The following is a 27,535-nucleotide window of genomic DNA, read 5'->3' on the forward strand; positions in this document are numbered from 1 at the left end:
TTTTAATTGTACATTTTATTATGTTATCATTGTTTAAGAAATTCGTATATTGTAAACAATAATTAAGTAATTTTGAAACAATTTAAGCATTATATAGACTGATTAAAAATGTGAAATTCACTGTTAAATAAATGTTGCTTGGTTTAAAATGATTTTATAAAAGTATAATAACAGTTTCTTCTATCACATTATTTTGTATCCCAAGTTTTTTCACTACCAAAGTTATTGAAAAACTATCAGAGATTAACAGCACATAAATTATACTTCACTGAAAACTTGTCCAAACTCTAATCAGGTCCGTTGTTATTTTAATGGAGTAAATCTTTTTCGTAGTTTGTTGGCCATCGACATTATTATGGTAAAAATCATGGATGTGTTTACTTATATTTTCCAGAATATTTATGCATCTACGACTTGATACCAACTACTGGTGGTTGTGTAATGATGGTTGAACTTTAAAGTCCACGATAATGTGTAGTAGATAATATTATAAGTTCTGTAACGACTATTTCTCTAAATGACACATACGCGTAATGTATTTGAAGGTTGATGGTTGTAGTTGCGGTATTCGTTAGTAGACAACTGTAACAGAGTGTCAGTGGTAAATTTTATTAAAAACTATTACATAAATATTATATTATGTATACAAATACACAGGAAAGTAAATAGACGAAAAATAAAATTGCGGTCAAAGTTTTTTGTGTGCACAAATTTCGTCCTTTTGAAAAAGTGAAATTATAATGCACGCCTTTACCCTTACAAGTAGTTTTAACTGTCTTTCAGCCGTTGTGTGGTTTATATTATATTATAATAATATAATATAATAACTTGTGGGGGAAGGAGCGGCGGTGGCGTTTGTTAAAACACGACGGTCGACCTCTACGATTCTGCGAAATTCATTTCCGCGCAAAACTTTGATCCAAAAACCAGGAAATTACGCATATTGCCCCGAGAGCGAACGAAGAGGGTGTGGTTGGAGGAGGGGGGAGGGGGTGAAGGAAAGAGACAGAGTGAGAATGAGAGAGAGACCTTGAGTTGACCACCACCGAGTGCGGATAACATTTCCATTCGGCGTGGTTTGAGCAGGGAACTCGTATGTGCGCGTGTTGGCCAATCTAATCTGCGATTCATCACGGCGACGGACGACGGATGTTCCGGAGGAGTTTATACAAGTCATTAATTTCACCGTTCACACCCGCCGACAAAACTGGATGACAAAATTAAAAACTAGCGAGATAAGACATATTAATATATCCCCGACTATAGTTCGCGTTGCAAATATACCAGTAATTTCCTAAGGTAAAGAAGTTGTAACCCTCCCCGAAAATTGTTAAATGATAACAACGTTATCATTAATAAATTATCTTCAGATAAAATTCGTCAAAAATGAATTATAACCCCTTCCAAAAAAAATTCTGGATACCTCACTGCATCACACAATCATCATAACGCAATCACGAAATACTCACCATTCATTCGTGGATGCGTCCTTGTAGGAAGCCAAGGCTATAATATCTATTTTAAATATACATGGAAGGGACACGAGAAATACCCATTTATTGTGGCTGAAGAGAATACGTGTTACCGAAATTATTACATATAGGAGTATGATTGTAGTAACTTCAATAGTCTACTTGGTTAAATGATAAAAGATAATCCAGTCAAATTAAATAAGTAAAAAGTAATAATAATTTATTATAAGTAAGCAATAATAAACCACGTTGAAAAAATACAAATGTTCGTAAGTGGGTAATCATTAAAATTGAACAAATAAATCCTAATTAGAAAGCTTAAGAGCTATTTTAAATAAAATAATTATACTTATCGGCTATAAGCAAAAAGGAAATATTAACTTTTAAGTTTTAACTGTAAGTACACGAGTAAAATATATAAGGGTTTAGGTTAGTTTAAGATTCCCCTCCTCCATGACAATCTAACAATTAAACATTAATTTGAAAGAACTTTTAAACTCAATCGCTGTTTAAAATTTTGTATAATAGAACATTTAATAATTTAAGTAAATATTATACTACCTGTAATATTCAAAAAAATAAAATGAATACATTTTTGTTCTTATTCAATATTAAAAAGTAATTAATAATATATATTATTAAGTAATAAAAATAAGTTGGTTAATGTTTTTATTTAAGCTAATTAGTAAGTTACACCTCTCTATTCAAACCAGTCATTGTGAAGTCCCCGTATCCTGAAGTTCTCCTTGAGAAATATAGTTATAAGACGACTAATGACCAATCTCATTTTTGTTTGAGTAAATAGGGTGTGCTTCCCTGAAAACTATATTACCTATCTGATTATTTTATTATACATTTGTTAATCTAATATAAAATTTATAAATTATTATTAAGGCTTAAATTGCATTTCATTTAATGGTAAATATTATTGCAATAACAATAATAATATTAATAAATGCATTAATACAAAAGTATAATATATATAGTGTAGTTACCGATCACTACCGATTAGAATAATAAATATATATTACTTATGTTTAATTGCATTTAAATTTAATTTTAAAATATTTAAAGTGCATATATTTCAAAACCCATGATTACGTGCTTTAGATGTATACTCCACATGCTCCAGAAATATGTAATAAGCATTTAAGTATTACAAAATAATTATAAGAACACTGTTTCTTACTTGTTTTTATTAATTGTTAATTTAATACACTTTATAAGTACCTACACTTAATATCTCATCAACTTTATATCCAGTTCGTTTCAATAATTATTTTTTTTTTCAGTTAACTCTTATAGTCTCTACACAATAGTTTGAACCTCACATTAAAATAATCACAAGCTGAAATTTTAAGATTGTGTTACAATTGTATTGTTTTCCTTTACGTGGAAATATAAAAATAATTTTCTGAATATATCATTAATATATTAAAATTGTTTTAGAAACGTTGAATAAACTTTAATGTTGACTTGATGTGGTCGTTATATATTCAATATTATCTGAAGTCAGTGTAGCTGTAGGTACTAGATTATTTTTTTGAATTTTAATTTTGTTAAAAAATATTTATTTACATCTTGTAATTTGCATATCCCCTTATTCAATTGATTTTGAACATGAACAAAGTTTAATTGTAACCTTCTTCAAGTTTTCATTGCAATCGTTTTTTAACGATAAACTTATAAATTCCACGAATGTTTAATAATTACTTACAGATTATGAGAAACTTTTTATTTTTGACTTTGCACGATTTATCTGAAGTGAGAGGATTCTACCTGAAATATGTCATTACAAATTAAGAGAAACTACTTATAATTTATACGGATAAATTGAGTTAAGGTGAGAGCCTAACTCATACATGTCGTGAAATACTGAAATGTCTTATGCTAATCGCTGAAAATTATTCATCGACGCTCATATGCATGCTATACAAAAACTATTGTTTATAACTTAAGTTTCAGTATAAGACTGTAAAAATATTATTGTATTTGTTTCGTGTAGGTACTGGCTTAAACTTTTATGCACTTATAAAAATATGGAGATAGTGGAATTAAAACCGGACCATGACCTAAGGATAGGTAAAAAGCCTCCCATTTGTAGTTTGTCCGTGAGGGGACAATCTCGTTTTAAAGAGGTTGTATAAAAACGCCAACGGATAACATAAAATATTACATAAATTACGTTTGTATTATTAATATTTAGAATGGATTTAAATACATCAGCTAAAATTTTTATTAAATCCTACAATGAATAAAATTATTTTTTAAATACAACACATAAAAAATTCATTTTTTTTTAATTGCAAATAAAAAAAAAATCCAGGGTATTATAACTCTAAAGGTAAATTAAAAAAATATATACCGCAAACTGAACTACGATTTTTATCATCTGACCACAGTATATTATTATTATCATTCATACTTTGATCTTTGGGGTGAATCATATACATTATGTAGAATATAATAGCAGTGTAAAATATTGTGACGTTCAAAGCCACTACAATATATAAAAAAAAAAAAAATTATAATAACTAAAACAAAATGAAAAAAAAGGTGGGTAAGTGGATTTGGCTCTGCTGTACAGTAGGTTACAAGTGAGTCACTGTATAATGGATGGTATTAAATTTGAATTCAATGATATAATATCATTGTATAAGAAAAACGATTCTGAGCGGAGACGGTATGTCAGTCTAGGTATAAGACATAATATTATATTATAGTCTATAGTAAGTATTTAAAAACAATTGACCTATAATAAATTCCAAATTAATCATATCATAATATCTATTAGGTACTTATAACGTGTTATACATCAACAACAAACCGTGATACTATCATAGATATATAATAGTATACTTTAGAAGTTTCAAGTATACCCAAGAATAATATTATACAATCACAACAAAATAACTAAAATAGTTATTCTAGGTTTTTAATATGTAATTTCGTCCAAATTTGTACTTAAAAAGACTATAAAAATAAACTATGTAAATGTATTTTTTAGATTTTTTGATAACAGAATTAATTACTTACGTGGAATCTTGTTTTAAATTTTCAATTCTAAGATATAAAAGTTGAACATTTTATAAATTTTTAGCTACAAAATAATTATTCAAATTAAAATTTGATAAATTTTGTCAAAATTTGATCTTTAAATGCTTATCAAAAAAAATTGTGCCTATGTATTTTTAATATTTTTCAACTGATATTGTAACAATATATCAGGAGCTTTGTATTAAATTACTTTTTGGCCCAACAGATAAAACTTTATTGATATTTATAGAAAAAAAAACTAAAAAAATTGAAAACTGAAAATGTCCGTAAACAGCTCAAAAAGAGTCAAAATATTTTCAAAATTGTATGGTGTATATAAAATGCTAATATAAACATTCAGTAAAATTTTCATGTATCTGCAGTTATTCGTTTTTGAATTACAACAAAATAAGTGTTGTATATATAGTATACCTATACATGTTATAATACTTATATACATAACATATATATAGTATATACATGTTATATACATAACAAAAAAAAACACTTATTATAAATATTTCAATATCCGATCACAAATTAAATGACGACATACGAAGCAGACGTCAAGGATGCCGAGTCAACAAAATATGAATGGCTACTTAAGTCGACAGTAACTACGGAAGCGGGGCTGTTCTTTCATTGGCAAGGCGCCGGTGTGAACGACAATTCTTTTCTTTTCTTTTAATTATTTGTTTTTGGAAACATCAATTTTTATTATATTTCAAACTTTATTTTTTTTTAAAAAAAGGCGTTACTTGTTTTCTTTAATCCCGTTCTAGAGTGACGTATCTTACATTCTCACGTGTTCGTACGGAGACATCTGTGGTGTACAACACTTTTGAAAAAGGTAACAAGACATTGTAGTACTACTTTCTCGTCCAGTACTCGTTATCGTGGTCAGTCGAGAAAGAGTAATACCTAGCCTAGGTTAAACGTATATCTCACCCTCGAACATCCAGTACTCGTTATCGTGGTCAGTTGTTCGAGAGTAAAGTAACCTTAGAGTCGTATAGTGTAAATCCTGTTATATATTATTTAATTATCCTTTTGCGCAGTACTCGTTATCGTGGTCACCAAAAGGAGAACTTAAATAAGCTTATACTGCAGGTGTCGATAACTTACTCGTTTGACTGTTTGAGAATCGGAAACCAAAAATATACCTGTTATATACGCCAAGCCTTTGCATGTCGTATATGACATAAGGAAATCGCTACATGAGAAATCGAGTGAATATCCAATGTTGTAAAAATTTGAATTTCAAACGATTATAAAAATTTAATTTGACTTTCTTATAGATATTTTTTGTTTGATAAAGGTAGATAATCTTATAAGGAATCTTGTATTACATTTTCATATCTTAGATTTAAAAAGAAAAGTTTTTATGAATTTCTAACTCGAAATAATTTGCAAATTTTCGTGATTTTTCCATTTTTTGAACTTCAAATGCTGATAAAAAAAAACTGTGACTAACGATTTTTAATATTTTTCATCTGCCTTTGAAACAATATACTAGGCGCCTTCTATTAAATTTTCAAGCTTTTTTATCCAACAAATAAAATTTTATTGACATTTTTAGGAAAAAAACTAAAAAAAAATGGAAAATTAAAATGTCCGTAAAGAGCTCAAAATAAATCAAAATATTTTGAAAATGTTATGGTGCATAGAAAATGCTAAGATAAACATTCAGTCAAAATTTCATGTATCTACGGTCATTTTTTTTAAAGTTACACCAAAAACCAAATTCAATTTTGTGAAAAATCGATTTTGCGTAAAAATTCCCGTTTTCCCTTAATTTTTCTTTTGTTTTTCCCGGCGCTTTTGAAAACTACTGGGAAATTTTGACCTCCCCAATGCACCAACGATATTCACTTTCTGATCGAACAAGATACTGAAGTTGAAAATCGTAGCATTATTTCGACTACTTATCGTGTATACAGACACAAAAAAAATAAAAAAAAAACACACATCATTGTAAAATCAATACATTCATCGTTCCACTCAGAATCTAAAATAAAATTATAACTCCTAATAATAAATTAGTATTTAAGACGCGAGTTATTTCAACAATTCTTAACATCCATGTAATGCTTGATAACATTGAATAATTATTTATATTATAACATTTTAAATACATGTAGACACGGGAAAATTCAAAATGTATCATTCGACGAGGAGTAAAATGTTAACGAATTAGCGTAACGTTATAAATATAAAAAAAAAACTGAGCCATTTAAGGACTTTCCGGTTGAAAATCACAAGAAATAAAGAGCAAAATGTTATAATCTATCTCTGGAGACATTGCCTACTTGATAACATGCTGTCACACATATTCTGCGATCCGACGTAGTTGAAATTGCCTAACAGAGAGGCTGAGTTGCATCCAAAAGGAGTTGAACGATCACAATTTTATTTAAAGTTGTTATTTTTACGGGCAACAAAGTGCACGGAATCAGCTAGTATTACCGTAATATCATAGATTCAAGGTCTGTATGGAAATAATATGTTCCTATAGATACGCATAAGATGTCTATGTGATGAAACTGTACCTACGTCTTATACTTTTTTTTTACTTTACTAACCGACTGCATCCACTGAAATACAATAAAAACAAAACGTTACCGTCAAACTAACACAATATGTGTATATTATGGATCGCTTCGTATACTAGGGATCTGAAAATTGCGGTGAACATTTTCAAGGGGCTCTGTACAGTGTATAATATGTATCGCGTGGTCGTGGACGGTCGCGGTCGTTGTACTTGACTTGACTATACGTTCCGGGGACCCAATTATACCGAAACCGATAAATCAAACGAAGCGTCGTGCGTGTTCGTCTCATACCCCATTAACCGTAACAAACTTCTTTGAACGCTTTCCAATTAATCAGTCCGGCCGACTTTGTGGGCTCTATTAAGTGCGCGAGCGTCGACGACCAGCGCCCAAATCGTGCACAGTAGTATACGAAATATGTATATTATAATAATAATCTAATGTGCATTACGAGTACCTACTTACGTAAGTTTTGTTTGGCAGGGAAATATACAATAAAATAATATTATATCCGATATAATATTTGTTCCATACTCCAATATTGGCAAACTACGGCTGATCTGGAAAAAGTACAGTGCCGCAATTATTAACTGCCGTAACATCAAAAAAATATATATATTCCACCTAATAGTTCCACACACTCTCCGTGGGTTTATATAATATATATATATATTTTTTTTAAATAAATCAATTAAATAAGTATATAATATTTTGAATTAAACAATATCTTATTACTTTTCATTTTTATTTTTTGCAGCAATATAGAATTATTGATCATAGTGCATACCTACTTATCGCATATTGAAAAAATAAATATTTTTGTTAGTAAAACAGTATTAAAAGTTTAAGCAAATGGACCACAAGTCAAATGAGATAATAATAATATCATCAACTATATTTATTTAATATTTGACAAACTATAATATAATATTGCTGTAATGCACATTATATGCTGTGTAATAAAAAATGTATGTCAATACGACGTTTATGATTGAGGCATTTTTTCTGTAAGTAGCACAAAATATTAGTATTATTGCTTATTATATAATATCTACACGTCTATGTACAAAGTACATAATTATAGATGTAACACACTCTGTATACTTTAATAATTAAGCTAATGTCCATTTTAAAACTTGAATATTATACTTAATGCAAAATATACAATTTTAGAACATTCGATGATGACCATTAACCGATGGTAGACACCATATTTGTGTCATTTACCACGGTGTTGTGAATATTGCAAGATATTTTTTTTTAGAATATTTTCGTTGATAATAGACCAAAATGCTTATAAATACTGTTAACACACTGTAAAACTCCGATTGCTGTGATATAAGTCAAATTTGTCCTCATTACAAAATTATTATCTTGCATTTTTTTCACCGCAAAGTAGGATCTCGTTTTCAGGTACTCAAGATATGTGTCACCTCAGTATGCTTATTTTATTGTCAGTTCTTGTTTGTGAAATGACGATGTGTTGATGAGATGATGTATGATCATGACGTACTGTACAGCAAAATAATTGAAAACAATATAATATGTAAAATGCGAAGTACAGATTAAAGTGTGTATTATCTTTACTCTATGGAATACATTGCAAACCAAAGTAGTGCCTACCTAAAACCCATACTAAATGATATACGTGAGTACGAAGGCGACGACTTTATACATTTAAACCATGTTCGTTTGAGCAGTAGGTAGCTATATGTATATCTTATATCCACATTAATCGCCGTCGAGTGTTTGCACAATATCTGTTTGAACGTGTTAGGTTACAATAACGGACGCTTCAACGTATAAAACTCATTATTTATAAACACAGTGTACCCAAACCAACCGGGCGATCGACAAAAGATAACGTAATATATATTCACGTTACACGTGATTATGTTTCTTTGAAGTTTTTTTTTTAATTATTGACCTAGTCAAAGAAATGAAACCGCGGCAACTCCATTAGTTCGTTTTATTATTGAATATGTATTTCGCATTCAGTAAATTGACAAGCTAATCGGAGTACAGACGAAGTTTTTTAAAATGGTTCTCCTTGTTCTGCATTTAAAGGATAAGCACTGTGTCTGTATTAACGGATAAAATTGGATCTATTGTGCTATATACTTTACGGGTGTCGATTGCAGAGCTCGCAGTCGACATTTGCTAGAGATAAACTTCAGGAGAATTAGAGTTCATCGAGTGGTACGAACAATTTGGTTAGAAATAATTTACGTACAGTATAAATATTCCACAGCTAAACTGAATTCAGGTTAATAAAAATACGTCCATTTCCAATATCGTACATAAATATAAATAAAAATATAATATTTAATATTATAAAAGCACGTTATATTGTTGGATTAGTCGTTGAGGTACCAAACTTACACATTTTAAAGTTCTAACACCATCATTAAACCAGGATGGATTGATATTATATAACCTTTATTATAACTTAGGTAATAATAGTACAAATAATATAATTTATTATATTCTAGTTTTCATATTTTAATTATATACTCGCTTTGCATTGCTCGTGTGACGTGCAATTTATTTTATGATAGAAATGAAAAAAATAATTTCAGATAACAATGCAATCATTTAGAGTTGAAGATGGCATTTTTATACTAAAAATGCACAAAGATGATAATTAACATCCGAAGAAAACAAAAAAAAAAAAAAAGTATACGTTGTAGGTACAATGTACATAAGTGTTCTCAATCAAGCATTTAAATTAACTGATTTATTTAAACATGTACCTACCTATCACGCGAGTAATAGTGTACACTACGCATTTTATAAAATCAAGTATTATGATTGTGGTAAGATTGACGTATATTTCACCAGCCCCCCAAATAAAATTTTTGAAATTTTTCTTATGCTAAACATTAGTGTGCCATTAGTGTGAATTTGTGCGATACTATGATGATGGACCATTTCTTGTGATTCACCGGATAGACAAACATTATCAAGTGAGTATCAATGGGAAGACAGTCAACATCTCAAATGATCGACTCAAACCGGCATTCTTACCCAATGAGGATGATACGAAGCACGAATTCTCATATGCAACATTCAAGTGTAGTGCTGATATTGATCAAAATATGAAATATCACACCGTTGAAGAAAATGTCATTCAAAACATGAAGTACACAATAGAATAATCAAGCAAATATTTTTTAACACCGAGAATAGGTCAATATATTCTATAGAATACCTACGGATGGCGTGTAATACACTGATAGTCGATAAATTTGTTTATTTTTAGAATTTGGTGTATTCGAAATCTCATTAACATCCTTTTTATAAAAAAATAAAAAATATACATACAAATTTTGAAAATTATAAAAATATTATTCAAATTACGATGCTGAATTGCTGAGAACTTTGACCAAGTGTCAAATTTGCCGACTAAAGTTTAAAAATCTTGAGTTGGGGGGCTTAGACACCCCCCATGTCCCCTAAATAGAAGGCTCTGGTTGTAAGCCGCCTTTTATTGGTAATCTAAGAAGTACAGCGCATACAGGCCTACCGCTAATTATCATAGATAAATATCAGTAATAAGCTATTCAGTAATCAGTAATCACAGTACGAGTATACAAATAAATATGCTACTCAGTTGTCGGCATATGCCTATAAGTTAATGGACAGCGCATTCCATTCCGCCCTGCCATAAATTCTAGGGAATCATATAACGGAGAAAGAAAGCAGAGAAAGCGAAGAGAGAAAGAACATAAAGTAGTGATTACTAATCATGGAGGAAAATAATACTTCACACTTTTTTTTTCAATTTGCTTTATCAACCATAAACATATGTATAATATAAATAGGTAGTAATATGATTGTCACCATTGACCCACAAGTTTGGTAACCGCAAATCAGTCATTAATTATTATGTACAATACAATTTTTTATTTGACAGTAGTCACGCTGTAATTTACTACTTTATTTCATTTCTCGATCACTCTATATCTTACCACTGACTTCTCTCTTTAAGTGCTGTCCATTAGTTTATAGGTCTATGGTTGTAGGTACCACGGATAAAAAGAAAAGGATTCTCAACGTATAATATAAGAGATAGTAGTAGCGTGTCCCGACTTTTGAAATATTTTAAGAATTATAAGCTAGGTTCACTATAAGTTCATGCGAGCCATTTCCTCATAATATCATAACTGTATTTATACTATGATAAAAAAAAAAAACATAAATATTAAAATAATAAAATAATAATAACGAAATGATAAGTGAGTATATTTCACAGGTTATTCTAATCAAAAAAATTTTTTTCTTTCGATATTATATTCATTAATTATTTTTGTTATTTTAGATCATACATAGGCTTTACTGTACATCGGATTGATCCTCAAACCTTGCAACGACATTCCAAAGGACTTGTTTTTGGAATAATGATTGATACAATACTTAATGAATTTAAAATTCACAAAAAAACTACTAGCATAGTTACAGACAATGCTTCAAACTTTTTTAAAACTTTCAGGTATTGTTTAATTATTTAGTATTTGTTATAACTTAATAGTTAAGAGTACGCTATACCCGCATGTGTTAAGACATGGAAAATTTACGTTCAGCATAAACTGTGTAGAGTAAGTTTTAATATTACAGTAAATTGACCTTTTATAAAATTTAAAAGTAAAAATATTATTTAAAATTAACTGTCGGTATTTTTTTATATTTTAATTTTAAAGCGAGTAATGACCATTTATAAACACTTGTAATTAAAATATAAAAAAACTGACCAGGTAATAAATTATTTCTTGCCTTTAAATTTAATAGTAAACAAAGTCTATGCTTAACGTCAATTTACTATGTTGTACTTTAGTAAGTCGGAAGCAACACATGTGGGTGCTGAGGATTGTATAGAGTTTAATAATACCTAGGTAATTAATGATATTTAGAATACCTATTTTTATACCTAAATAATTAAAATGTTGAGTTGTTACTAACTATCTATAATATTTATTGCCTATTTATAATATTTTTATATGCATATTTGCATTATTCTAAATGTTACTATAATAAGGTATATATTAATAAAAAATATCTTTTTACAGTATTCAATAATGACAATTGTGATAGTATACTGGAAAATGCTGACTCTGATGAACTCATTCTATTGTAAAAAGTATCTTCAAACAAAAAAATAAATAATAAAAATACATTCCAATGTAAAAAAAAATAAATTTGTTCCGCTCAGAGTCTAAAATTATTTAAAATCTTTTTTAAAAATTTAAAAGTTGGTGCTATGTTTAAACGCATAATGTAGGATTGAAAAATACATTCACAACTTTTGGAGCTGTACGATTTTGTAACTGGTGCACGCAAAACTGTACTAGTACAAATTATTATTAAAAAATAATAATACAAGTTAGGTATAGGAATATTTGGAAATTTTTGGATTGTAAAATATATGATATTAAAATGTATAACATATTATCAAACACACCTATTTTTTTTTTGATCTGTTAGCAACAATTTTTAATTTATTTTTTTTAAAAACCAATTACGTTTAATATAGTTTGGATTTCAAGTGATTTTTATCGGAGATATTTATTTTTTGTAACCGTAGTATTTACCACGTGAAGTCTGATTGTTCGTCTTCTATACCCTTCGTCGATATCCGGCTTCGTGCCACGTGTGAAGGGATGAGACCCCTCTAACTGCATATATACTAACTAAACACGCAACATACTACTACCTGACTAGCATTTAGTAAAACAACAAAAACGATAGTAATATTTCAGGTCTGTGCCATCGTCTCACGTTGGTTTGGAGGGATGGACGTCGTTAAGGGTGGCGTTCGCAGGATTTTTATTTATGTTAAAAAAAGTATAGAATTGTAGTGTGACGAAAGAAATTAAATACCGTCCACTGACGTGCGCTATTTTTTATTGGATGTTATGCGACGTAAACGATTCGTTATTAGATAAAATGTTTTCTAGGGGTTGGGCGATGATAACATAATAGTACAAAGATTTATGGCAATGAATGGGGCGTAACCTTTATTTTTAAACTTACTTTTCTGTATTATGATTTATGAGTATTTAATAATAATTACTGGTATAATACTTGAGTAAATCTTCGTTCATTATAAATTAGAATTTAGAGTGTTAGAGCTATAATAATATTGATTATCTCAACTAAGTTGTGTCTACGTTTTTAAATAACAATGTAACTACAATATTGTAATGACTTTTTTAATTGGGCAATAATATATTTTTTCCTTTACCTAACGGATGTCACACACCCATTTTTTAAAGGTTATGACACAAGTAATATTTTAGTGATTTTTTGAGAAAAGTCAACATTTTTAATTGTAAATGTATTTAAATGCTAATTCAAAGCAGGTAACTTTAGTGACCACGTGTCCATATGTCAGTAGTATAATTGGTTGTTCGTTATTACTACAGTGTTTGCCTAGAACAATGATTTTGCTCGATAAAGAACTACTCTAGCTACAGCCACTTGTATAGTTTTATAGACGATAATATGAAGAATACTTGCCATGTCGCAGCGTTAGAATTGTTCTATATAATTATTGATGATATAATCAGAAGGTAATAATGCTACGTACAGAAAGTATCATCTTCTACATAGTCGATAAACATGGTTTCTCAAAACATATTACTGAATTCTGGGTGTTTTTTCTCACAAAATGGTTTTCACGTAACATTTTTTGATAATGTTATTTGCAGTGTAGGATAAGTACCTATATTAGATCTTTTAGTAACAAACGATATAGGTTTTAGTTATTTAATAGGTTGACCTACGTTATAAGATAGCTCACCTCTAATAAACGGAACACGAAATAAGTTAGTGGTGATGTGGCAAAGTTTGAGTAAGGGTGGACAGTTTTTCATAAATAAGGTATGGATTGATTTGTCAATTTATTTCTGAACTATTAAAACGGCCAGAAGCGATACACAAATATTACATTTTGGAGAGTGATATTAGAATGAAAAATAGTTTGAAGTCGCAATAGCATTGTCCAAGTTTCGTGCCGTTCCCCCCCGCACACACAAATCTCATAAAAATGGTACTCCGACGATATATACGTTCTTACGAAATGTAATATATTATTTTTCATTATAGAAATGTACGCGATGAGCGTCTCAATACTCTCTGCTCTTATCGTGTGTACAATATACTTAGGTATATATTATAGTTTCCGGACGACCGCGGTGTCGTCGATATCGTATATTTTATAGGCGCACGCTGTATTGTTTGCAGACCATTAAACGCAAGGTTTTTTCAACCCCTTCCAACCATCTAATGCGAAAGAGATTATATTGTGCATTATTTTTTTTTCGGCCCCTTTTCTGCCGCGTCTCTTTCCACTCGTTATACGGCCTGTCGAGGAAGTCCCGGCTATAGTAACATTATAATCGCGCGGTCTCCATTCTTTATACGTTTCGGCCACGCGAAAATCGATCGTCACGAAATTTTCCGTTCCGCCTCCGCGGTCGCGAATCACGTGGACCGCGCGATGTTCATGTGCCGCTGCGCCACGGCATGGAGAAGTGATGGTTTCCGTGATATGGCGACGCATTAAAATATGTAAGGCAGGCGAATGAAAAAATAAATTGTATTTACGTCACATTTATAATATAATAATATAGTGCCGTAGAGATAATATAATATTATCATTATGTGTTATTCAAAATAGTATTGCCAACTGTACGGATAGGTTGGCGGCTCTCAGTTTCATAATGACGTTATTTCTTTCCATCCAAGAGAGCGATCTAATTCACAGACCTAATTTATAAAATATAAAATAATATTTTGTTCTAGAGAGAACTAAAATAAACAAAAATTATTAATTTTTTTTTAAAACTGTTGTTTGTTACAAAAAAAAAAAAAAAGTATACCAACCTGCCTATCGTGTAACAAATATTTTGTTTTATAAAATCACTGTAGGTATAGCTGCACAGCATATTAGTTCGGATCGTCACTTCAATATCCGTGCGGTGAGCTTTGGGTAAAAACAGTATCGATGCCAACCGCATCATCCTCTCCTCACCACTACTACCCCCAATGACACTCACCTAAGTCTTCATCGTGATAATATCTATCAACGACCCCACACGCGATCGCACATAATATTATAATATTATCATGTACTTAATCATATACCTATATATAACCAACTTGCACTTTGCCTCACCTCACTATTTTTTTGGTGCGTACACGTATCATATAATAAATAAATATATTATGGACGAACACTGCATGCTATGTAGCACTTCGTGTCGCGGTCGCTACTCGTTTATATATATATTTTTTTCATCAACGAACGGGCGTGGCGTAGAACAGGCGTCACTTTCTCTAATTTTCGTTAGTTTGTTTTTTTTTTTTAATTCTATTTTCGTTTTTAACTTTTTATACGCTCGCACGCACAGCACACGTGCTGCAGTCCGTACGCTATTATATTATTATTATAAAATATAATATTGTACGCGGGTACCGCCGCCGAGTGACTCGGGCTAGCGATTGTCTACATAGGCGTTTATTTTGTTTGCACAACTTAGGCGCGGCGCGTCTGTTTCCGTACATATAATAATAATAATAACATATACCAGCTATAGACTCGACGACGCTGCCACCATTTGCGGTCACGCGATTTTTTTTTACCATGCATCACCGCGCCCGCGACGACGTCCCCGGCCGGTGCCATCTCAACGTATAATCGCATCGTTATGTGTCACTGTGCAGTCATTCAAGTTACTCCAATATTGTATATAGGGTCTTATATTTGGTCTTTATAACAATCAATACACATTCAACTAACATCATCGGATAATGTCTTGTATATTTTATGAAACTTATTTTTAAAACATATAGTACCTATTATATAGCCTTCACTTTGTTAGTTTCCGTTGACTACTCGTTCATTTGATAATTCTTGCCCTACAGGTTTTCTGTGATATGAACATGAAGATAATTTTGTAAATGCACGATTATCCAATAAATAAAAAAAAAAAAACATTGGTTTTGAAAATATGATCCGCTTTGTTGGAAAAATTTGAGACATTAACTTTGAACTATTTGCGGTAAGGGCCGGCATAGAAAACACGAGTTTTACATCGCTATAATAAATACTATGAAGCAAAATTCATCATTAAGTGAATTTTGCTTCATAGCAAAGCATGTAATGTAAATACCTATAGAAATTCAAACAGAAATTATAGTTCCTAGAGGGCTATATGTTATTCAAAACCTAATGACATATCTAAAAATAAATTAAAAAAATGTCCACTCTTTATTGAAGTATATTCCAAATTTATACCATTTCGGATTTGTATAAAGTTCTTAAATTTACCAATAATAATCAAGTTCATCCATTGGATTGGAAAGAAAGCGACAATGATCAAACTAAATTTTGTTTAATACCTGCAAGTATACCTACCGGATACCTAAAGGAGTTGTATTACATAATATTATTATCGTCCATTTTTAAGCTTTGTACGTTATTAATACCTTACTTTATCTAATTACTATTAATATTAGGAAGGTACTAAATGTGTCACTATTTCAAAGACATTATAATTTACTATATAGTATAACTTGTCTTTGTTTTTACCTAACGTTTATAATGTATAATGTGTCATAAACCATAATTCATGTGTAAAAGTGTATAAGTCTGCAATATCATTATATTTAAAAGGAAATAGAACGTAATAAATGTACATATTTTGTGAGTATTATTATTTATAAGTATTTAGTAGAGAATACAACTTAATAATAACTGAAATTGAATCCTAGTTCTTTAAATATTTTTAAGATTATGATATCTATTATCTCTATTATATATTCCTGGTAGTTATATATTATATTATAAAGTCCAACAACTCTGCCTGGTTATCTTATATTTTCCCAGACTACGTTAGGTACATTAGGATATGGTAAATTAAAAGAAAAGACTACAATTTTCAGATCATATAGGCTTTCAATGTGCTTGATCAGCTAAAAATCGTAACTACAGAAATAATTGATATAAATCATAATTACTTTTTATAATTTTCAGTTCAATCACCTAAATTTCGAATTAATGTGGGTTTATATCAGGGATGGCTAACCTGCGGCCCACCTTGAAAAGTTTTGCGGCCCGCGACATTTATCAAATATTTACAAAAAAAAAAAAATATTTTTGTGCCGATAGAATGTTCTGGAATGCCCGCGCAACGCGGTATCTGTATTCAACGTAATCGCAACAAAAGTAATAATTCTAATCTAATCTGATAAAATATATACGAGTAGACACCAGCTTATATCAAATTGTATTGTTAAAATAAAACGTGGCTAATAATAGTCATAATCTGTCCGTTCGCTGTGACTGTTGAAGTGCGTTCAGTGTGGAAAAATATTCAAGTACGTACTTTTTTTATTATTCTATTATTTATTTTAAATATGAATGGTGCAAAGAAAAGAAAAATTTTAGACGAAAATAGAAACTACGGTGAGGAGTGTGAAGAAAAGTACTTTTTCATAATTCAAAACACAAAATTAATGTGTTTGATTTGCCGAGAATTTTGTATTTAAAGAGTATAACGTTAAAAGGCATTATGAAACAAAACATAATGATTATTTGAAATTTAGTAGTGAAGTGAAACAATCGAAGCTCAAGGAATTTATGCCACAATTAAAAACTCAACAAAAAATGTTTAGTTCAGCATTACAGCAACCATCTAATATGGTTAAAGCAAGTTATTTGTCTCATTTTTGATTGCAATTACGGTGTGCAAATACAACCATTTCTATTGATTTAAAAAAGCTTAGTAAACGAGTTGAGAAACAAATATCTCACTAAATAGTAATGTTTACTCCATTTTTTTGTATCAAATACTTTTATTATTACTTTTATATATTTTAATTTTTTTTTAAATACGTTCATAATTTTATATGTGGCCTAATTTTGAAAAAAAAAAATATAAAATATGTGATTATAATAATATTTTGGCTGATGACTTTTTTTTTTTTTTGCAACCCTATATGTGGCCCGCAGGATTGTAATGTATTTAAAAAGTGGCCCGCAAGATCATTTGGGTTAGTCATCCCTGGGATATATACTTGTATCTTGTCTTTGTAATATATTGTATGTAAGTAAAATACGTACGGTAATATACCAGCGTATTTCCAGAACTAAATCATCATCTAAATAATGTGACTTTAAATTGTGTTTCATTTCTCACATATAGGTACATTACAATTATTGATGATGTATTATAAAAACAGGAAATAAATATAATAAAATTGAATAAAAAAATAAATAATATTTCGAAGTGTATATACAATATATTATTATGTCGGGAAAAGGAAAGACAGTAAAAAAGAAAACACAGAGTTATTTTTGGTAGGACTGTATTAATGGCAGTTTTTACATTCGTGGTGCCCCGCACACTCACAACGCTTTTTCAAACGATGCCCACTCGCCCCTCCCCGTGTCACTTGACTCAGCAAATTAGCGTAATTTTTATACGCTTTTTTTGACGGTTGTATTTACATTATATCATTCGATATCAATAAAATTGTTTTACGCAACGGTCCAATTAGTTCTAAATAAATTGAAAAATGTTTACTACACAAAATACCATTATAATCGTGTATTTTTAAGGTTATTATTTTTTATTACGCAACGTTTATTGGTCTCTATATATTCAAACCATCCAACAGCCTGTGAAATACCGTTCTGTGATCGGCCGACTGAAAAAGCCGTTGATTTGTGCGCGCAATAAACTGTAGGTACCTACCAATAATACAACTACAATATTATAATAATTTATAATACTATAATATTAATAGGCAATAGTAATATTATACGTGGGAGCGTGTTTTTATTATTATTACCCATCACTATAAAATTATTATTGTTTTTGAAGGTTCGACAGCATAAAATATCACCATGTGATATACACACACACAAAGCGGAATAATATATTATTACGTCGCCGTGATTTTTATTATATCGTTATAGTTTATTCGCGACACGTGTGGTGAAGTCGAATTGACGCATTGTATTATATTATTATTCATAATTACTATCGAGAGCGTATTATCACCGGGAATAATATAGGACATGTATAATATATATATATATATATATAATATTATTATTATATTATATTAATATTTTTAACGAGCCGTTTTCGGGATCAGTAGAGCGCAAACGTTTGCTGAGGACGGGTCATTTTCTGTACACGCGCGCGCAAGCGTAATTATTATAATAATCACCCCTTATTATAATATATATTTAATATGAAAATTATGAAAATAATTATGAAAGCTCACAATATATTTTCTTTGAGCACTTTTTGTGCACGAGCATTTTTTTCTTCGCTCATTAACTGAAGCTTGCTGCAGACGGCCAGGAAATATGTGTATATAATATACAAATCACATACACTAGGTATGTAATATAGTTGCTGTTTATGACGTATACACACACAGGCACACTCATTCATTACATATATAAATATATGTATAAATAAAAATTATAAAATAGGCGCACGGTAAACATTTTCCCTGCACTTTTATACATGTACAACGAAAGTGTGTACATTTTATTATATTGTCGTCTCGATTGCGAGAGTGCGCTTTTTTTCGTAAAACACTGCGAAAATAATAATTATTATTATTCCTTCCCAACGCGTACACCGACATCATCCATATTATATAGCACATACATAATGCATTACTATACACATTGTCATATTACCGTGTCCGTATGTCCATGTGTGTGTGTGCGCGTGTGTGTGTATTGTGTGTATGTGTGTAAAATTGTGAGAATGTGGGTGCACACATCAACCGTGTATAAATAATACGTCTGTATTGTTTTGCCGGGAGTACACTGCAGTGCTGTGGGTTGACAATCGGGTGGGGTGTAAAAGACGTGCGTCAACTTTTGTTTACGAGTTTTAAAAATGACATAAATAGTGTGAGAGAAATAAGGAAAGGTGCTGGGTGCTCGGGCAACGCGGGGACAACAGAAAAGAACACGTATATATAGGTATAATATAAAACCGAAATGATGAAGAAGAATAGAAAAAGTTTAGCGAACTTGTTTTTAACGCGCCGCAGGGTGGAAAAAAAACATAGTGTGATGTGCGCTCGTATAATGAGCGATTCGGACGGGTAATGCACACGCCAACTGTGCAAACACACTCACACTTAATAATATATAAATGTATAAATGTTAGAAATGTACAGCTTCATATTTTTCCCACACACACACACTCTATATAATACGGGTTGTGAGTATAATTTTTATTTCCTTTCCATTGTGTGTTATACGCGTATATATTATATATCTTGCGACCGTCGACAGCAGCAAACCACTCGTCATCTTCGTCGCCGACGCCGTGGATGTCATCTCGACTCAAGTATCCAACTATAATTAACACACGCTACTGGCGAAATGGTTTAACGCCCTAACAAACTCTCACACACACACTTTCCGTGACGCTGCAGAGAAATAATAATGTTATTATATTATTATCTTGGCGAGATTTTACGACAACAACCTACTAACGTCGTGGAGTTCAGTTATATAATAATATGATATTCCTATAATATGTTATGCGCGCTCGGTGTATCGTAGACGGTAGTCATGCGCATTATCAATATTAGTATTCGTATTCGTATTGTCATGCTTAAGACCTATAATAGTTATTTGAAAAAAAAATGCAAAGAAAAACAATATTGCAATTATAACCAATAAACGTTTTTAAACGCTAACAGCGTGATTAATACTTAGGTTAGGGGTTTGTCGTGTCCATCGTGTCATATATTATATTTGTCAGTATTGGGAAATAGTTTTTAATTTTAAAATTCCGAAATAACCCATAAAATATTTATTGTCTGCGTAAAACATGTCAAGTTAATCGATAAAAAAGGATATTGATGTAATATTTTTATGTTATTATAATATTCATTTAAATCGATTTAGTAAACATAATATTATAATATTAATATAAAATCATGATTTACCAGGTTTTTTTAGGAAGAGTTAAACAATTGGAAACATTTATAATATCGTTTATTGTAGGTATACCTCCACAAAACCCTGCAGGGGATGAAAATAATATGAAAATAGTGAAAATAGTTATAATATGGTTCAAATTTAAAAATAAAATAGAAAATCATCCGTGCTGGCGCTTTTTATATAATATAAATATATTTTTTTTTTTAACGAACATCGTATTTTTACGATATCAAAGACTTATGGGAATTTATAAATTCCCCAATCTGTAAAGGCCACTGATGTCATCGTATTGTACCTGGGTAAGATTTATTTTGGAATTCGGAACCCGAAAACAAGGTAGTTTGGTCATTGACAAATTATTGTCGGAAGAGCCGGCAGGGAGGCATTTTCTAAGAATGCTCGTAATGCTCGTTCGCAAATTGGCCACCTGCTATACATCTAATAATAATGACGACGGTAAGGTTTCACAACTGATCAATATGATCTAATCCCTATTTGGCTTCCTGACAATTCGCCTTTTGTGAATAAGTTTGTTAATGACAAAGTACAATGTTCCGTGTACCACGGTGGCCCAATATTGGCTTTTAAAATAGTTACTACCGCTACGTTCCAAATCTTTAAATTAAATTTGCATAAATTATACCGTAGAACGTCTGAGACCATAATTGTAATCTAATTGCGTAATACTTTTTATTAATAAATTGTACACTCGGTCTGAGAGTAAAAAGTTTCCATGCTGGCGAATTCAATACTTTTTAAAAGAGCCAGCAGCAATGTTATAAGGTTAAAATATTGTTAAAGTGTTTTTCTGCAACATTATAAAATGAGTTGTTCGTACTCAGCATATATATTATGTAGTAAAAAAGCAAATTTTTATTACGTTTCTGTTTTTATAGAAATATAAAAAGTTGGTCAAGATATTATGCATAGTGGACATCCGTGACTGGGTGTGATCTCTAGTTCCCTAGCATCACTCATAATATAGTGTGGTTAGCTTGTTATTATAGAGATAAATGCTGTTTTCATATTCGATAAACATGATTTTGAGATAACCTTGATTAAACGTATGCTATCTTTAATGTTAATAAGACATTTCAAACAAATTAAAATGTGAATTCAGTATAGTAAACAAAGCATGATAATACATCGTATACCTTGTATTAGGGGTGGACTGGGTAGGCAATAGACCAGTGGGTGGTTTTAAAACTTCTGGGCATCTTTTACCGAAAATTAATAATTAATATAATATTTATTTTTATCAGAATATTATTATGTTTTCTTACAAGTTACCATAGTAATATTGTTGACTATTTAATACCTTGAATAAGACTGATAATTATAAAAGACTGCCTACAATTTTTAGTGATTTTACTATACTACAGCCTAGACCACGACCATCTTAAACACTTACATACTACAGATTAAGAATTTGGCTACCTGGTATCCAGTCAGAAAAACAAAATGTACAAGAATAATTAAAACAACATCATACCAAAAATATTTATAGTATATATAAATACTTGTGTTGGTATAATTATTATTCTTAAATAAATAATTACGAAATATAAAAATAAAATAACTTTAATTCAATCTTTTCGTTATATTTTTTTTACAATAAATAGTAAATATGAAACATTATTAAACATTACTGACTCACACGACATATTATAATGTAAAGTAGAACGATACACACTTGCCTGCTTTTTGATAAATAAAATAATAATTTAATATTTATTAATTACAAATTACAAATTCTATATAAAGATAAATTTATTTTTTAAATTATTTGATATTATGTTACAAAATCCGATAAACGTGACTAAGTCTTAAGAAATTTAGCAAAGAAAAATATTAACATATATTTTATATTTTTCCGTCACCATAGCAATATAATACATTTTAGTTGTCTCGTTAAGCTTTCGCCCCCCCCCCCCCACCGGTCACCGAGACTTACGCATGACACTGGTCGCTGGGGTATATACTTCTAAGTATAAAATATATCGTATGGATTATTTAGAGAAATTATTTTTTTTCTATCCTTTGTATGATACGTTATGACTTAGTTACGAATTAGTTGTGATTAAAGTTTAGGATAAGAGTATTATAGGTATAGCTACCCACATACTAATATGAAAAAAAAAATAATGATGTCTAGTTATCAAAAATACTACTTACTTTGGGACAAAATGAATTCACTACGCGATAATAATTGAGTCATTTAGTAGTATATATATATACCAGTTAATATGTATATTTTAATACTGACATTACCTCTACAGCACGACATTATTCAACTCAATAACTAACTATAGGTACTACAAGTTATTGAAATTAAATATTTCTTACCTGGTACTTTATAAAATATGTTGACATGTCGTTCTAACTATCAGATGGAAAATAAAAGCTATTCAAAACTGTTGACTCATTTATAATTGACTAATTTATAATTTTAGATTTGTATTAAAAATAAAAAATAAACAATGGGTTTGGTCTACACAATATCATAATATGTTCTTCCGCCATCAACTATGTGTCTATGGAGAATGCGGCGCGTATAAGGATTTAAGCAGAACGAAAATAGAAAAGGACGAAAACAAAAATTAAATGTGAATTTTCGTCATAAACATTGTATATTTGTGTTATCCAGTGTTTAGAATTTATCATAATATTATACGATGAATTTTTGTCTGTTTTCATAATATTTTATTTTTAATGTATGGCCGAATTTTATACTACGGCCGACAGGTTAGTCCGCAATCGCTGACCAGCTGACCGTGCCAGTCCGCTCCTGTCTTGTATTCAAATGATTATATTATATAATACACAGTATCAACAAATAATAATAATATGTAATTGCGTGTCATAAATTCAAATATATAATATAATACTGTTTCATTAGTGATATTAATTTCGTTCTATATTTCCTGAATATTGCTGAAAATGTTATACGTGTGCATATCATATACTTCCAAAATAGTATTTATCTAGGTCCAGCAAATCTTCTACCAGGTAATGGTCAGAAATTGTACGACTATTTTCTATACACGATAACATTTTCAAAAAATGTTTGAATATTTTTGGGGTATTTTACAGTTGAATTTTTCTAATTTCTAATTGTTTTTCTATTAAAATCGCACCTTGCCTGATGGTATTGTTATTAGCTGGTGCGGTCATACCGTTGAACATTTATTGTGTAAAACCTGATATTTGTCACTGCGTCTTATATTTGTTGAGTGTGCTCATTGGTTGTTAGTGGTCCTGAAAAGGACCGTTTATGTCGTACTGCGTTACAATTATTATATATTGTTTTTGGATTGTTATTAAATGGTTAGTATAATTTTTAAATTTGTTTCATTATCGCAATGAGCTAAACTAAACATGTACAAATTATCATTCTAGATATAAATAGCCCTATGCTAGGTATTTCTAAATAAAAAAAAAATAATTTGTGTTTATGTAAACCAATTTAGTTCAATATCATCAGTAATTATATATATTTTTTTAATTCATCACATGTATACTATAATCTGTTATTAAATGGGTGCAAATTAACTTAAAATAATACTGATTGTAAAAAAACATTGCAATAATGTCACGCTCAAAAGATAATTTTAGAACAATAATAACACTTTGACCTACCGTAATAATAATACGTGGACATGATTAATCTATTTTTAATATTTAACTTTATCGTAGATCTTTGAGCGATCCGATCAGTGTGCCGTGTGCGTTTGCCGCTTGTGTAATATCAAATTGCTACTTAGAGAGAAAGATTTGTTGCATACATCGCATGTGTATAGTTTTTCACCAGTGTGTGTGCGTCGATGGTTCGTTAAAGTGCCACTTACAGCGAACGACTTGTCACATATATCGCATGTGTACGGTTTTTCGCCAGTGTGTGTGCGTTTGTGTGTGGTTAAACTGCAACTTTGTGAGAAAGATTTGTTGCATACAGCGCATGCATACGGTTTTTCACCAGTGTGTATGCGTCGATGGTTCGTTAAACTGCAACTTATAGAGAACGACTTGTCGCATACATCACATGTGTACGGTTTTTCGCCAGTGTGTGTACGTAGGTGTCTCGTTAATGTGCAATTTTCTGTGAACGACTTGTAGCATACATTGCATACGTACGGTTTTTCACCGGTATGTGTGCGTCGATGGTTCGTTAAAGTGCCACTTACAGCGAATGATTTGTCACATACATTGCATGCGTAAGGTTTTTCGCCAGTGTGTGTGCGTTGATGTTTTGTCAAACTGCCCCTTACAAGGAATGACTTGTCGCATACATCACATGCGTATGGTTTTTGGCCAGTGTGTGTGCGTTGGTGTTTCGTTAAACTGTACCTTTGACTGAACGACTTGTCGCATATATCACATGCATACGGTTTTTCGCCAGTATGCGTACGTCGATGTGTCGTCAAATTGGTACTTTGGCTGAAGGACGTGTCACAGACATCATATGGGTAAGATTTCTTCTCCATTTGTTGGATGTTATTTCTTCAGGCAGCTTCTATTTGTAAATAATTTATTTAATATATAATTATTATTAATACAATCACTTGGTTACTATATTATTCTATTTATATTTGATTAAAATTTTATTTTATAACAATGTTTTTAAACCAGTACTTGTATTACTTTTTAAACTTAAAAAAGAGTCTATTATATGCTCCATAAAACACAAGCAATTTTATAAAATCATTAATTTTTTTCATATTTTCACTATTTTACTCTTAGGAATTAGATCATTAACCTATGAGTTATTTCTCGAGAATCAAATTTGGTGCAAAAAAACCACATTTTACCTTTCGTCTCCGTATGCACTACCTGTGGGTAATCTAATTTATTTGGTACAGTCTCAACGGGCCGATATGATATATTTTTTGTGTAAAAATACAATAGATAGGTAAGTATACAATTATTAGGTCTATTAGACTTATTTATACTTATATCTCAAATTCGAAATTCCTCCTTGTCCTTCTTGTAATCAGTTGTACTCTAGTACAGAAGGTATTTTCTGCCAATTTTAGTATTTTTAATATATTAGCCCCACCAAGAAGGACATTAATTTGAGCCAAAATATTAAAAAAAAACTTATCATTAAATATATGTCCAAGTATAAGTTTTGTTAATCTGCACTATACATTCATTTTAATTATTGGAACTTACCTGATAAACCCGATCTCTTATCAGTTTTAGCATACGAAGTGGGGCCAATCCGAGACGGTTTCAAGAATGAAATAGATTACTTGACTGAACATAATCTGTCTTATTTACATTTTACATATTTTAATTATACACATTTATAAATAGTTACAGCCTGTTGTATTAACTGCCTGATTGGTGTGCGGGCATCAGTCAGTTGTCAATCTTGATTGACCGTGCTCCTGGTTCCTTTAGTGCTCCTCTTCTGGCTGGTTCACCTACCTCCTGTTGGGTGTGTAACGATTTTGGCGACGGCTATTCTTATTTCTTTGGTGTTATTCTTCTAATTGACCTGTCCTGCTGATGGATCATATATGTGACAGTCCTGTCGCTTAGGGGTGAGGGGGTAGTGGAAGTTAGGTGCAAGGAGTTAGGTTCAGGATAACTCAAATAAGTGCCTTCGGTATCTCAGATCCAAATATAAAGTATTCATTTAATTTCATTTGAAGGTAAAGGAAAGTTGATTGCTCTTGTTTCGTCATGTTCTTATATGCTGTTTGGCCACTGGTAGTCACTGCAGTTTGATCTGTTTCTCTCATATGGTTTGATGGTTATATCTATATGGCTTCTCGCTCGTGGTAATAATCCTTTACTGTCACGAGTGGCCATGTTCAGTTGTTTTAAATGTCATCATTACCGCTATACGTGCCACTTGTATTGCCTGCTCCGTTACACATATAGAACGTGAATTAATAAAATACACAAAGAACAATGAATTTTATTATTCCTTCTTAATTTGTACTTATTTTATTATAAACTGAACTATTACTCTCTAAACAAAAATACGTAATGTTATATCATGCATAATATATAAACATTATCAGTATTAAAACTATTAACTAGGTTAAGTAAACATGGATTTAATATGTTACACAATTTAGTATGAAGTCTCAGTCAGTAAGTTAAGCAGATGTGGTAAAATTAAAACTAAGTTTATATGATAATTATGTAGTACATAATACAATTAAAATATAAAGATTATGAAAAAAATAGAAAGATGGTCAGTGGTGGTGATCGAGTGATGCAATATAATATTTTGGTGAGAGTTCTATTATCGAATATTGATACGGCACAAAGCGTGAGTACCATAGAACAACTAAAAAGGCCGTTCTCACGGTCAACAGATCGATAGCAATAGACAAGCATAGACGACCCGCTTACCTATCTAGAACATTTACAAACAGATTAATTTTACACTACTATTTTACGGAAATTTGCCGAGTGAAAATGACACGGTCAATACCAATCGATCCAGCAATCGATTTGAAACAGTAGCC

At 30.6% G+C, this 27,535-nt stretch overlaps 1 protein-coding gene across 1 annotated transcript; it reads right to left on the bottom strand.

Moving 5' to 3' along the window:
* Nucleotides 1-24,578: 24,578 nt before the first annotated feature.
* Nucleotides 24,579-25,594, bottom strand: LOC100572863 (zinc finger protein 2 homolog). The gene has a single exon (XM_003244693.4). The coding sequence runs from the start codon at nucleotides 25,532-25,534 to the stop codon at nucleotides 24,764-24,766; it is 771 nt and encodes a 256-aa protein (XP_003244741.1). The 5' UTR covers nucleotides 25,535-25,594; the 3' UTR covers nucleotides 24,579-24,763.
* Nucleotides 25,595-27,535: the final 1,941 nt, after the last annotated feature.

Source organism: Acyrthosiphon pisum, chromosome X (assembly GCF_005508785.2).
Source record: "Acyrthosiphon pisum isolate AL4f chromosome X, pea_aphid_22Mar2018_4r6ur, whole genome shotgun sequence".
In the NCBI taxonomy this organism is placed as follows: domain Eukaryota; kingdom Metazoa; phylum Arthropoda; class Insecta; order Hemiptera; family Aphididae; genus Acyrthosiphon; species Acyrthosiphon pisum.

Bases quoted from the DNA above. Each gene is read 5' to 3' on its own strand.
- LOC100572863 (XM_003244693.4), bottom strand. From the start codon at position 25,534: ATGGAGAAGAAATCTTACCCATATGATGTCTGTGACACGTCCTTCAGC.